The sequence below is a fragment of the Colias eurytheme genome, chromosome 8 (genome assembly GCF_061535395.1).
Source record: "Colias eurytheme isolate Ceu_HAF_F1 chromosome 8, ilColEury1 Martin Lab GWU primary, whole genome shotgun sequence".
Classification (NCBI taxonomy): Eukaryota; Metazoa; Arthropoda; class Insecta; order Lepidoptera; family Pieridae; genus Colias; species Colias eurytheme.
Window position 1 is genome coordinate 365,761 of NC_142987.1, and position 15,008 is coordinate 380,768.

The 15,008-nt window shown below is 33.5% G+C and overlaps 2 protein-coding genes across 2 annotated transcripts in view; both read left to right on the forward strand.

The window, feature by feature from the left end:
* sn (fascin domain-containing protein singed) overlaps window positions 1-15,008 on the forward strand; it is a 62,752-nt gene that overhangs the window by 17,421 nt on the left and 30,323 nt on the right. The window lies entirely within an intron of this gene.
* Window positions 7,921-10,978, forward strand: LOC149906224 (uncharacterized). The gene is made up of 2 exons (XM_090104195.1): window positions 7,921-8,816; window positions 10,846-10,978. The coding sequence occupies exons 1-2, from the start codon at window positions 7,921-7,923 to the stop codon at window positions 10,976-10,978; spliced, it is 1,029 nt and encodes a 342-aa protein (XP_089960321.1).

Here is a 15,008-nt window from a genome sequence, read left to right on the forward strand (position 1 = left end):
TCCTCTTGACCGCATCCAACGTCGAGCAGCTCGAATTGTCGATGACCGTAGGCTTTCCGATAGGCTCGATCCACTGTCAGTGCGAAGAGACGTTGCGTCTCTCTGTATACTGTACAGAATCTACTATGGGGAGTGCTCTGAGGAATTGTTCCACCTACGACCAGCCGCACAGTTCCACCACCGGACCACACGCCGTAAAAACCAGTTTCATCCGCACCATCTGGATGGTTGGCGCTCCACCACTGTCCGCTTCACCCGCAACTTCCTTCCGCGTACGGTGAAACTGTGGAACGATTTGCCACCTGCGGTTTTCCCGAACAACTACGACATTGGGGCCTTCAAGAAAAGAGCTTGTTTGTCCATAAAAGGCCGGCAAAGCACCTGTAACACTGAAGTGTTACAGGTGTTTATGGGCGGTGGTGACCACTTAACATCAGGTGGCCCACCTGCTCCTTTGCTTGCTCTGACATAACATGCCAATAAAATTATTGGCAATGTTTATAATTATCATGTTCACACTAAATAGTTAAGCTACTTGATTTTAATAAAAAATATTTTTTTTATTAAACTTAAAGAGAGATTTTTCTACTGCCCGCCCACCCCCTAATATCTTTAAAAATAACTAGCCCACGCCGGCGACGCCGCGCCGCGCCGGGTGCCGCACCCGGCGCGCCGCCGCTGGGCTTTTGGACTGCGGCGCGGACCTCTAGCCCTTGGTATTGATAAGGTATCGAGAGGCTGGGTCGTTGAACCAGCATAACGGTCCGCTTGCGTGAGCCGTAGCACGCGAAATGCTATCCCGGTCGTGATGGTTTAGATAGATGGAGGTTAGTTTAGATTTGATTTAGAAATTTTTAATTTAGTTTAAACTGATTATATTAAGTTTGTTCCTCTGTAAGTATAATGTAATTGGTTTTTTGTGAGGTTAAAATGTGATATATTTCATTGTTTACGTGTAAGGAGCTAATAAAATGATATTTAAATGAAAAATAATTAAATGATATTTTGTTAAATTAATACGTACAAATAAGGAAAACTGTTATACAAGCTTAGTGACCACGATTTGAAGTTAAATCTCACGCACTATTATATTATAAGCGTGCAACAAGCGATTTGGGTTAATAATAAACAGTTACCTTTGAATTTCTTCTGTATCTTTGTTCGCTTGTTACATCAATTTGTTAATAAACAGTTACATATACCCCAAATACACCAAACACCTTATCCACCCAAAATGTATGACGTAACATATTCACCATAACAACAGCATCATCAGAAAGGATTGACAATGTAACAATTAACAATGGTCTCGTGCCAAACCACATTTTGGTTACCGTTAAATACCGGTTTGGTTATGGATTATCTGCTCCTTGAGTAATCATGGATTGGTAGCTTGCGACGGTAATTCTTACAATTAATGTTGTTAAATATGGGTGGTAAATTAGTAAGATGATCGTATTAGATTGGTGATTTATGGGAAAGTATAGAATATCAGGAATAATAGTCAGCATGTTCGATATAGCATTTGTATTTTGTACATGTTCATAAATTGGTCGTGTGTCTGTCTATAGATGATAATATGGACATATGGAGTGTCCCTTATATCATCTTTATATCATCTTTAAACACATTCCTCGTACTGTGGAAGCCAAAAACTATTGAATTTATGTGAGTTTGGCAGTAGATAGTTTGCCAAGGTGTCTTTGGTAACTGTATATATAGCAAAATACGCCTCTTGATATCTTAATGACTTTTTACTGGTCTTAAACTGTTCATTCCATTATGTATTCATCGTGTGTGATTATTTGATCCCAATCTTCTCCTTTTAATTAATTTGTTCTTATTTGTTATACCCATTAGAAGTCGAAAACTAACAAGATTTATCTATTTATAACTCGTAAAATAGTAAACGCTCCCGACAAGATGCAATGCTCGGACAAGGCGATAAAAGCCTATTTATATACCGCACCCATTCACCCGAGCTTTTCTGATGTTATCTTTTAATTAATTGTGGCACCAAACATGCTTTGATATTTAAAATTAACATGGATACACATTGATCGATTGCTTTCCTTAATATGTCGTGTCTTGTGGGTTTTAATTGATAGTAACATACGATACTAGAATCGAAAACCATAGATAGATAATTATTAATTACTAGCGACCCGCCCCGGCTTCGCACGGGTGCAATGCTGATACTAAATACACTACAGAATAACTTTTAACGTTGTATATAAAAACGGTAACCTATTAAAAACTCGAATTTCTATTACCCGAATATTAAAACCCCGAAAACGGTTGTTAGAACTTTTAAAAGACAGATGTAATGAATGACAAATTTTTAAAATTCCTTTTTTAATTTCCCAGATGAATCAATTTCCAGATGCACCAAAACCAGATTTTTAAAAAGTATTTTTTTGTTTCCCGTATTTTCATAATACAGATCTCATTATACCAGATTCTCAGAATACTTTTTTTTGTTTCCCATCGTAAGTAGCATTTTCCAAATAAACTATTGCCAAATTTTCATAATCTTTTTATTTGGTTCCCATATAATCGTATAACAGATAAACTATTGCCAGATTTTCATAATCTTTTTATTTGATTTCCATACAATCGTGATTATACCTTTACTATCGACTGAAAATAAACATGTCAGTAAGTAAATTTATTGTTTTACTTGTCCATTACAGAAAGGTTTAAGTGTCAAATTCGACTCAGTAGGTTAGGTTAGGTTTGAACTGTGACCCCCGATGCACGAGCCGAGCGAGCGAAGCGAGCGTGCCGCGGCAGCGGCCGGCGAGTGCCAGAACCGACTCGCTATTGTTTTACTTGCCCATTACAGAAAGGTTTAAGTGTCAAATTCGACTCAGTAGGTTAGGTTAGGTTTGAACTGTGACCCCTCACGCACGAGCCGAGCGAGCGAAGCGAGCGTGCCGCGGCAGCGGCCGGCGAGTGCCAGAACCGACTCGCTATTGTTTTACTTGCCCATTACAGAAAGGTTAGAGTGTTAAAATCTATTCAGTAGGTTAAGTTAGGTTCGTGCTGCGACCCCCTGGAAGGATTTCGTTTCGCTGGATATCGTTTATTTGAATTTCAAAAATCTGGACATTGTTTGTCTGGATATCAATCAACTGTATTTCAAAAATTTGTGTTTTAAAAATCTGGCTTTCGTGCATATGGATTACGGTCATCTGGATTTTGTGCATTTAGATTTCGTATGTCTGGAACTCATTCGTCTGGATTGTAAAACGTCGTACAAATAAAGAAATGGGCAAATGAAATTCGGAGTTGCGATTATATGGCAAACAAAACTTCGAAATTTTAAAATTCGGGGTTATGAAAAAATGTCCAAACGTTTTCTGGATTATGATATTCGGAATATTAAAATTCGAGATTAAGTTAGGTAACCTATAAAAACATAGCGGCCCGGCCGGCCGGTACCGCCGCAAACGGTACGCCCCGCAATTTTTAAATCTGTAATATCTTCGAAAATATTCACTTAAATCATACGGTGTAAAGGGCCATATAGATCTATATTAAATGAACAATGTATTCAAGGTATTTAATTGGTTAAGGATTAATGCTGTATTGGTTAAAATCGCTTCGAAAATTAGCCATTATTTGTCGTAAAAAGTAAATGACAAAAAAAAGTTATTGTGGGTTATCCATAAGAGATAGACATATGCCATCGCGGACTTTTCTGTAGACCTTTTCAATGTGTACAATACTTAGTACATTATATTGATAAAACTCGTAGGGTTCAGCCTACGTTTACAATGTAAGCGGATAAAATGTAATTAATTACGACATCACATTAGAAACCTCAAAAATAACAGTACTTCTCCACTATTTAATGGATGTTATTATACACATAAACCTTCCTCTTGAATCACTCTATCTATTAAAAAAAACCGCATCAAAATCCGTTGCGTAGTTTCAAAGATTTAAGCGTACAAAGGGACATAGGGACATAGGGAAATAGGGACAGAGAATGCGACTTTGTTTTATACTATGTAGTGATAGTGTCCTTCAGATTTGAACTTAATTGATTAAATTCATCAAAGTTTCTGATTAGGATTTTAAGACAGGATTTAGTAGAGCAATAGTCATCTAAACTAGACATGGGTTTCATCGATGGCATGCTGTGTGTTATGGGTGCGTTATCCAATCCAACCCAAAGCTATTGCCAGCGGGATACCAATTGATAGAGATTACTTTGATTAGAAAAGCACAAATCAAACATATAATTTGATATAGCAAGTCTCCAAAATATGCCTAATATGTTGTCTCATTCATAAATTCTGACTTATATATAGGCTATAAGAAAGCACATATAAGGTTTTTTACTCTCGTTAGCGACTTGTTATGAAATTCATTCGTAGACGTGACTGCGCAAAGTATATTGTTAAGGCGCTACCCGGCAATTTCGACTATGTTCAACCTCTATAAAGTCTGGTACAACATAAAGCACAATACCGAAAAAAATATATAAAATAGGATGGTCTTTGATCTTTAATTGCTCGCGAGGACTTTTTTCCAAAGTTAATAGATTTCTAGAAAAAAAATGTGCCGTGGTCATCGATTTTTCCGCAAATACTCTATAAACTTCGTAACCTGCTGACTTAGAGCTCTGAAAATTTTATGTTTAATAAATTATCAGTTACACAACAGTCCCTGACGAGGATATTTTGTTTCACTGATTAGTATCTTTTTAAATACAAAATGCGAGGAAAAAAGAAGGTGCAGCGGGAGAGGTTTGAGATCCGTCAAGTATGGTCAAGGTTATTAGCGCATGTAAAAGCCTTAATGTAAAAACATGTTAATGAATATTTAAGCTTTCATGTACCAACTTTTATACTTTTATATTATCTCCTTTTTATAAAGACATAAATTGTATGAAGCTTTTTGTTAATAATTCTTGTAAACAGGAGAAGTTATTGCCTTTCACATATTTTTAAGTACAATTCATCAATCTAAACATTATTTTTATAATTTTGGCAACGATGCAAAACCCTGTGTGGTAGGGCAATGCCCACCTCGTTAATGTTTAACTTTAAACATCTGGCCTGCACTTAGCAGCCATGTGTTTTGTGTTCATTGCTTTTTATTGAAAATATATCTTCGTGGTATAGTTTCATAGGTTGTAATGCTATTAGGAGACACGGTTTCGTCGTTAAATATGAATTATAGAGTGTTTAAATATGGACTTGTTATCCTAATTTATTATAGTGTTAGTGTGAAAGTTTATTGTTTGGACACGTGTGATGTTAATAGTAGATATTAAACTGAAGACGATTTTCATATTATATTATAGTTATGATGCAGAAGTAAGAAACAAGATATTGTAATGAATAAAAAAACTCAACGAGCACTTGTTTTTGGTATTCATGTAATTGCAAATATTACAGTGTTGTTTCCACTAGATAATTTTAATTAAAAATATGTAATGAAAATAATTTATGAACTAAATTAATTAGCTACTTCTGCTTTTTACTATATTTAGCAAGTGCGTCATATACCTAAATTGAAAGATTTGCAGTCGTAAAATGTACATACATATTCATATATTTTAAAACAAATTTATGTATTTTGCACCTTGTTTTCGAATACCATGCGTCAAAGCCAGCGTCATAACTTTTAACTTGATTTCTAAGCTTCACAAAGCTCACTACATTTTTAATTTAATTACATTATATTTTATAGCACATCATTATATTTAACGGCACTATCCAAACGATAACTTTCAAGCCATTCAGGTAACCTAGAAAGTAAAGATGTCTGAAAACGATTGGTCATCCCAGTAACGGATCGACCTTACTGTACTTTCAAATTATTAAGATCTAGGAAACCACGCAGCTTGAAATGTATAGAAAGTAGGAACCTATCAATTAATACAGTAGCTTTAACCCGCGACTTTGTCTGCAACCAAGTCTGGAAATCAAACCCTACTCAATGTTGTGTGGTTGTATGTTTTCACAAATATGTAGGTACCTATTTAGGTCCGCAATATCTAATCTATATCTATGACAAATTCGTCCAAGAGAAACAGCTGTTTAGGCGTGATAACAGAACATTTATATACTATATGTAGTTTACTTAATTTTCTATTCATATTTTTTTAAACATAATCTTAATTACCCCAACTTTCTTATCACCCCGTACTTCATACAGCTAAATCCACAGGCTAAATCCAATTTTAAAACAAAGCAGGGGCTCGAAGCTAGTGTATCGTATATCAGTGTCAAACTGCAATCTCGTGTACAATTAATGGCTTGCATATTAATAGTATAAATACTAACATCCGTCGATATGTCCGTCCGCGGTATCAACTCCCAACGGTCATTGCAATTTATTACACGATATCTATTCTGTCATATACACTTGTTAATTAAAAGAAAGGAAAGAGAAATGTGAATTATTATGTGTTCGATTTTACGCGAGCTTTTATGATATTAACTGTTAAAAGTATTTTGTTTAATGTTAGCTTTTCACTCTCTTTTAGTTTTGGAAATATAATATGCTCTATGTCCTTCTCAAATCTTGACTAACGCCACTGTGAAAATAGTCGAAACCAGTGAGGTTTTCGTGAAAATGGTAGGTACGTATATGTAGAAAGACTTTTGCATTTATGATATAAACATAGGCTATCTTTGATATCGTTGAGTACGGAGCATTTTCAAAAAGATCGCTTAAGAAGTACTTCTCTCTACATACCTTATATCTTAAGTCTTAACATATCAGAATTATTTGCAATACAGCTACAATACTATATCTCTCATCAACATAACGGAAACTAGACAAAGACGCGAGTAGGAATAGTCTCGGCTGATTGAACCCAGGTGCGCCTTTGTCAGCCGAAGGTCGAAACCCTTGGTAGACACGCCTAGACCCTACCTAGAATGAAGTAACGTATTTTTAGAATAGTAATAATGCTGAATGGGAAATAAATTATAACTATTAGTGATCAGTAGTTTTCAAATTTGTCATTTGATTAGCTCATTCTAGAAAATTTTGGTCATAGCACAGTCTTTATGATTACTGACATTTTTATTATTGCATTTATCAATAAAAATTCTTATTACGTTAACTCATTTCTTTGGTGTTGTGAATAAAGGAAATAAATTGAGAAAGTACTAGTTATCTATGAGTTAATAGGTGGCGCTAAAAGTAAGACAAGTTTTGCAACAGCTCCGTAGATAAAAAACAATTAAAAATAGTTCTTCCTAGTATTTAAGTGAAAACAGTGTATAAACGAGTGCTAAATATCACAAACCATTTGTGTATTCGTTCGAAGTGAAATAACATTAGTGATTTTATGCAAAAAATTGCGTTCAAGGATTCAAACTATAATCAAAACAAACAAGTTGCAAGATAAGTGAAATAAGTTAATATTTATTCAGTAACTTGCTTTAACAAGTGAACTCAAAAAAACTGAATGACAATTATCAACTAAAACTGATTACTACACTATCCAAAACATAATTGATTACCTACTTTGTTTTTATGGATTATGCATTCAAATTTGTCATTCCTTTGTGTGAAAAAACGGTCAACATTCGACGTAATCATACATTGAGACATCTAGTGACAGATCATTGAATTATTATGAAGTCTAAATGAAGTGACATCTATAGATCTATAGATCATTGAGATACTGTAAGCAAATTTCATCACTCGCTAATGTGCTTGCATAGCTGCGCATAAAAGATACGTAACTCAAACTTATAAGTCCGGAGTTCAAATCACCATCTACCAAACTCTGTGTGTACTTACTATTTTCAATTTTTTTCTTTTTTATTTTTATTGAAGCAAATTACTAAAAACAAAATGACTGTTTAATGTAAGTGAAATATAAGAAAAATATATAAAAAAATGGAAGATCAATTTGTAACTATCAGAAAAAATAGAACAACAAATATGAATCATTCAATTACCTCAAACCAATCCACTGATTCAGATTATCTAGCAAGATCCTTGCCTGATCTATCCACATATAATGAAAATTGTGATGGGAAGGAACAAATTGAAGACTTAAAATCACAACTAGAAGCAGCACACTTGGAAATTGAAAATATTCTTTTGGAAAACAGCTCATTGAAAAAGATAATTGTTGAACAAAAAGCTGCAATTTCACGCTTTAAAAAAATATGTTCGACTGACTTCAAAATCGTTGGGTCCACTTCTTCAACAAGAAAAAAACCACAAAAAACACGACAAGAAAAAAATGTATTCCGTCAGCAAAAATTAAACATGAGCTGTAATGACCTTCAATTGTATGAAAACAATACGAATAACGACGGAATTTCTACAAAAATTAATTTTGAGCCTCCCGATAATTCTACGAGCATGAGAAGAAACTCCCAGCCACAACATAAGCCAAGCCAAAGCAAACCTAATAATGTTCCTGAAATCTTACTCATTGGTAGTCAACAGTGTAAAGGCCTAACATTGGAACTTATACACTCAAGATATGGTACTAAATATGGCAAATTCTACATCAACTCGTGGATTAAACCCTATGCAAAAACAGTAAGCCTTCTGAATTCTCTGGATAGTTTTCATGATCTTCCTGAAAACTACTTGGTACTCTGTGTCGGGGAAAATGACACTAATCCCTATGAAGTTATGATTGAGTTATCAACCACATTAAAACGTTTCAAAAACTGTAAAATAATTGTACTAAGTTTGTATAAAAATAAATATCTTAATGAATCACTATTAAATAAAATGGTCCAAAATGTATGTTCAAATTTTAAAAATTGTACATATTTATATTTTAATTATAATCATTACCGTACAAAAGCACAGAATTTGTCAGCTATATGTGTCAAACTAAATCTAATATTTGACTACGATTTTTATAAAAACAAATTCTTGACCTTTAATAAACAAAAGGGATTACATTATAATATTTGTAACACTAACAGATTTTCTTCCAATATTAATGTTAATACTTGTAATTTTAATAAAAATAAGCCTGAAAATGCTAATGTCCAAAAAGGAACCATTCCTTACTATTTTTCGGTAATTAAAGGGAAGCCTAGTCAGTGCAACATCCACAAACAAACAAAAGCGGTAACAGATATAATAAAAAAAGGAACCATACCCTATTACTTTTCAAATATAAAGAACAATTCGAATAGTGATACGAAAATAAATCCATCCTCCGTCAATTTTTTAGATCGCCTAGCCATTATTCCAAAAAATACTTAAAAAAAAATTCTTATTTAGTTCATCAAAACATAGCTGGTATCCTAAATAAATTAGACGAGATAGAATTGTGTCTTCCTCAACTAAGAGATATTAACATTGAGTCCTTGCATATTCTTTGCTTCTCTGAAACGTTTGTAAAAAAAGGTGACGAACCTAATATCTTATTGAAACATTATAACTTAGCAACTTATTACTCTAGGACAAATATAAAGAGAGGTGGAGTATGTATCTTTGTAAGAAAACCAATGGAATTTAAAGTGATAGACTTTTGTATAGAGTTATCTGAGGAAAAGTTGTTTGAGTGCTGTGGCGTTGAAATTCCTAAATTAGACTATACTGTTATATGCATATATAGGACACCAAACTCAAATTTATCGGACTTCTTCAAGAAACTCGAATTACTCCTGCATCGGCTTTTACATAAAAAAGATAGAAAACTAATACTTTGTGGTGATTTTAACATCAACATTTTAAAAATTAATAATATGACAAATACTTACAAAAATATAATATTGAATAATAACTTAAAAATGCACATTACAAAACCTACAAGGCAGCAGACCTGTATTGATCATATAATTAGCAATATAGATGGGGCGAAGGGTGATGTACACCAATTGTACCTTTCTGATCATAACACTGGTCAATCACTCTCGGTACCTGTTACAAAAACTAATCCAAAAATTAAACATTGGTTCATTAAAAGAAGAGATTATTGTAAAGAAAATCTATCCAAATTCCGAGATTGCATGTCTAACCTGACTTGGAGTAATGTATATGAGGAGTTAAATAGTAATAAAGCGTGCGAAGAATTTCACAGTAATCTAGTACTATTCTATAATCTCTGCTTTCCATTTATCAAAATTAAAGTAAGTTGTAATAGCCGGGCATCTAAATGGATAACGAAAGGCCTAAGGAAATCCTGCAAAACCAAACGCCAACTTATTTATAACTATTACAAAAATAAAACTTCTGAAAACAAAAAACTACAGGGAGACTACGGTAAAATACTAAAAAAATGTGTAAAGACTTCCAAGAGGCTTGTCAACATAAACTACTTAAATAATGCACTTAATAAGTCTAAAGCAACTTGGAATATAATCAAAAAGAAGATAGATGAAGTGCGGTCGTTTGATGAAATAGGTCCAATCAAAGCTAATGGAAAAATTGTCACTGACACGAATCAAATAGCCAATGAATTCAATAACCACTTTACTAACATAACGCAAACAAGAACTGCAGGATTAGCACCAGACTTTAGTTTTGTTCAAACATTGAATTCATCTATATTTCTGACACCCTGTACTACTCTAGAGATATCTTCAATAATAGCATCCCTTAAAAATACTAAAGCCGCTGGGTACGACTCTATTACAACCCACGTTTTAAAGCACTGCAAGACAGAACTGACAGACGTAATTACTCACCTTATAAACCTTTCCTTTGAACAGGGCACTTTTCCAGACTGCCTGAAGATATCTATAGTTAAGCCGATCTATAAAAAAGGTGATAAACAGATGCTTAACAATTACAGACCCATAACTCTGATCCCGATTCTAGCGAAGGTATTTGAAAAAGCTATGTATAGGAAATTAAATTCATTTTTAGAAAAATTTAACATAATTAAAGAAGAGCAGTGTGGGTTTCAAAAGAACAAATCAACGTCATTGGCTACATTCTATTTAGTAAAAACACTGATAGAGCATATGGACAAGCGAGAAAAGGTTACAGCGATCTTCTTGGATATGAGTCGGGCTTTTGATTTTGTTAATCATGATACTCTTCTCCATAAATGTAATCTCTATGGAATAAGAGGACCAGCACTTGATTGGCTCGAAAGCTATTTAAAAAATCGTCAACAATACGTAGAAATAGCCCACGCACACTCGGATCTAAACGTTAGAATGCACAAATCCGCTCCTAAATATAACAGAAGTGGAGTGCCACAAGGAAGCGTCCTTGGACCTTTATTATTCCTCCTATATATAAACGATTTGCCCAATATAACACCGCATAAATGTGTACTGTTTGCTGACGACGTATCAATTATTTTTGCCGATAACAATCTTACTGACTACCAATCCGTTATTAATAACACAATTAAAAATGTAATAGAATGGTTAGAAATTAATGATTTAAATATTAATATAGGTAAAACAAACTTTATTCAATTTCACAATTATAAAAATAAAACAACCCCACTACATTTAACTTTTCGCGGAACATCAATGACCGAGCTTGCAGAAACTAAGTTCTTAGGTGTTATTATTGACAAGAATTGTAATTGGAAATCGCAAATTCAAACAGTTGCATCACGACTTCATAGATTCGTGTATGCTCTAAGAAATTTACGTAATGTGGTTTCAGAAAGGGCCGCTATTGTTGCTTACCACGGCTATGTTGGCTCTATATTGAGATATGGCATTTTAATATGGGGTAATTCTACTGACGTACACCAAGCTTTTCTAGCTCAAAAAAAGTGTATCAGAGCTATAACAGGAATAGGACCCCTCGATAGTTGCAGACCGATGTTTCGAAGGTTACAGATCCTGACTGTAGCTTGCCTTTATATTCTCGAGATAGCTCTTTTCGTAAAAAAACATACACATAATTTTGTTACTTTTGAAAAAGACTGCCTGTTTCAGACTAGGGATCCCACCCGACTACGCTTCCCCATGTGTAAATCAAAATTATTTTGTGCCAATTGTCAAGGAATGGCTATAAAAATTTATAATCACTTTCCCGCAAATATAAGGAGTTTTAATCTTAATAAATTTAAATGGAGGATAACTTCATTTCTGAAACAAAAATGCTTTTATACGGTCAATGAATTTCTGACATTTAAGATGAACGAGGACTTGGCTTAGGCTTAAATATTGTATTGACTTTTGTATCTTTATTTATTATAATAATATGTATTATGTAAAAATAACTAATTCCCGAACCGAATATTCGACCGAATTATTTGTTTTTAAAAATTTATAATAGCTGCTATAATTTTGTAATGGGATCTAGTCTTGTGTAATATAAAATTATTTATTGTAATTTATAATATATTTGCATGCTCAATTAAGAGCCAGAATGTTTAAGAGTCTATGTAATATGTACCTGCCTAACATCTTTGTAAATCTACATTCTGCAAATAAAGAAATTTGAATTTGAATTTGAATTTGAATCTGAACTTACGGCACCTGTCTCACAACTAGGTCCTAAATCAAAACATTGCATTATTTCACCCTTTGGCGAACTACCCACATGGAAATGCTTGTTACATATATATATTTTAACAACATGAGTCTTATAAATATTACGTAATACATTACATGAATGACAAAATTCAGCAATTTTCGGAGTATAATGCTATATCCAGCTCTGCGTGACGGTCGCATTGTTATGCAAATCTGTTAAGCCGATAGCATCACATTCAAATGCTGAATGCTTATTCATTAGTTAATTATTAGGTTCTGGTTTTAATTATGGGAACTATATGTTAGTCCTATATCTGTTAATAATGAATACTAATTCCAAATCTTCAAATCCGTGGTTTTGCACGCAATAACTAAATTTATAGGTAGCTTCGTGCAATGACTTTGCTTTCGTATTTACACTATAAAACTTATTTTGTATCCTGATCCCAAAATAAACTCGATCTTCTTTCTTAATTTTATAAAAGTCCATTTCAACATTCATACTTGAAAATAATATTCATCACAGTAAACAAAGAACAAAATACGCTACATTCGTTACTAATTCCTGCCATATTGAAATCATAACGTTTAAAACTGCGAATGATCCGTGCCTAGTCGGAAGATGCTGCCGGTCCATTGTCTCGCATAACGGGTAACGGTCGTGTATCTGGGGCAGATATCGGCAGAAATACTGTTAAACACTACTACAGGTACGCTGAGCAATGACTGAGAGAGTGACGTCTTTGGTCTTAGAAATCTTAAGGTGGTTTTTGGTTTTAGCGGTTTTAAGAAGTAATTCAAATTGAGTAAAAAAGGATGACGTGGAAACTAAAATAATAAACACGAAAGTTTTTAAGTATGGATGGATGTTTGTTATTTTTTCACGTATAAACTACTGAACCGATTACAATGAACTTTTTATCCCGGAAATCCTATAGGAACGGCAACTATGCGGATATTCATAGATTTGTATAATGTTAGTAGGTACATAAAATTGACCTATTTGTGGGTGCGTGTAAAGCTTTTTTTTTTGTTCGAGTTTTTAATCAAACATTAGCATAACTACCTTCTAATGAAGCACATGCGCTAATACATATTAAAACCGATATAAGATCAAGCTTTTATGCTAAATTTTATAATAAATTTCTTCATATCATTCCACTTGAAGTATGGGAACGGAAACCAAAGATTGACATCATTAAGATTGTACTGTGAAGTGTGAATTATGAATACCTTATAATAAATTTGTTAGTCATACTTAATTTGCAATTTCTACCTAATATAAAAAAAAATCGCATGCCATTCATTTTATGACGCATAAAAGCACTTTTAGATAAATATGCAATTAAAATAGATTTAAATACAATTTTCGTTTTAAAATGTTGTAAATTTGTAAAACTATGTCAGATCTCTGTTACTTTATTTTTAATTAATGAAATATCGGAGTCAAGCACCCTTGCTTTTATGAAAATAAAAATAAATGTAGTCGTATTTTAGTTTTAACAAAATTAATTTCACTATTAGTCCATTGAATAAAAAGTTCTAGAGTGCGTGAGTTAGTAACGTAAGATGTTTCTTCGGAAACATGTCAAGAGTCCCTAGGTAATAAACATACTAAAACCCCGGGACACTAGGAGGAGCTCCGGAGTGGGGGGAGGGGGGAAATGGGTCCATTTTTTCATTTTTCGCTTAAATCTCAAAAACGGTACATGTTAGAGAAAAACTTTCAAGGAAAAGTTGAAAGGCCATAAAATTATCTACAAGTTGTACCTACATCATTTTTTCCTATATCCTACCGTTTCTGAGTTATACGCAGTAAAAAATGATTTTGGCTCAAACAATTTCCCCATACTACACATCAATCGATCAAAAAATATTTATTTCTTCCAAAAAACTCAAATGTGCAACTTGTGGCCGGTACTGATAGATTGCTCTTAATTAGGTCTATAATTGGTAAAATAAACACATTCCTCCATGGAAGCCTTTAGGAGGAATCGATTGTCAAAATGTTATATTAGGGCAGTTTGAGTTACTGAACTTGATCTTTTTATTTTTTTCTTCCAAAAAAACTCAAAAGTGCAACTTGTGATCGGTACAGATAGATTGCTCATAATTAGGTCTATCATTAATAAAAATACCAGATTCCACCGCGGAGGCGTTTACGGGTAATTGAATTTTATTAGGGTAGTTACGATACTTGAACTTTTTATTTTTTTTCTTCCGAAAAACTCAAAAGTGCAACTTGTGACCGGTACTATTAGATTGCTCTTAATTAGGTCTATAATTGGTAAAATAAACACATTCCTCCATGGAAGCCTTTAGGAGGAATCGATTGTCAAAATATTATATTAGGGTAGTTTGAGTTACTGAACTTGATCTTTTTATTTTTTTCTTCCAAAAAACTCAAAAGTGCAACTTGTGACCGGTACTGATAGATTGCTCTTAATTAGGTCTATAATTGGTAAAATAAACACATTGCTCCATGGAAGCCTTTAGGAGGAATCGATTGTCAAATATTATATTAGGGTAGTTTGAGTTACTGAACTTCAACTTTTTATTTTTTTTCTTCCAAAAAACTCAAAAGTGCAACTTGTGACCGGTACA

Coding starts and splice junctions, on each gene's coding strand:
- LOC149906224 (XM_090104195.1), top strand. CDS start 7,921: ATGAATCATTCAATTACCTCAAACCAATCCACTGATTCAGATTATCTA. Junction 8,817..10,845: donor CGTACAAAAGCACAGAATTT/GTCAGCTATATG, acceptor ACATAATTAAAG/AAGAGCAGTGTGGGTTTCAA.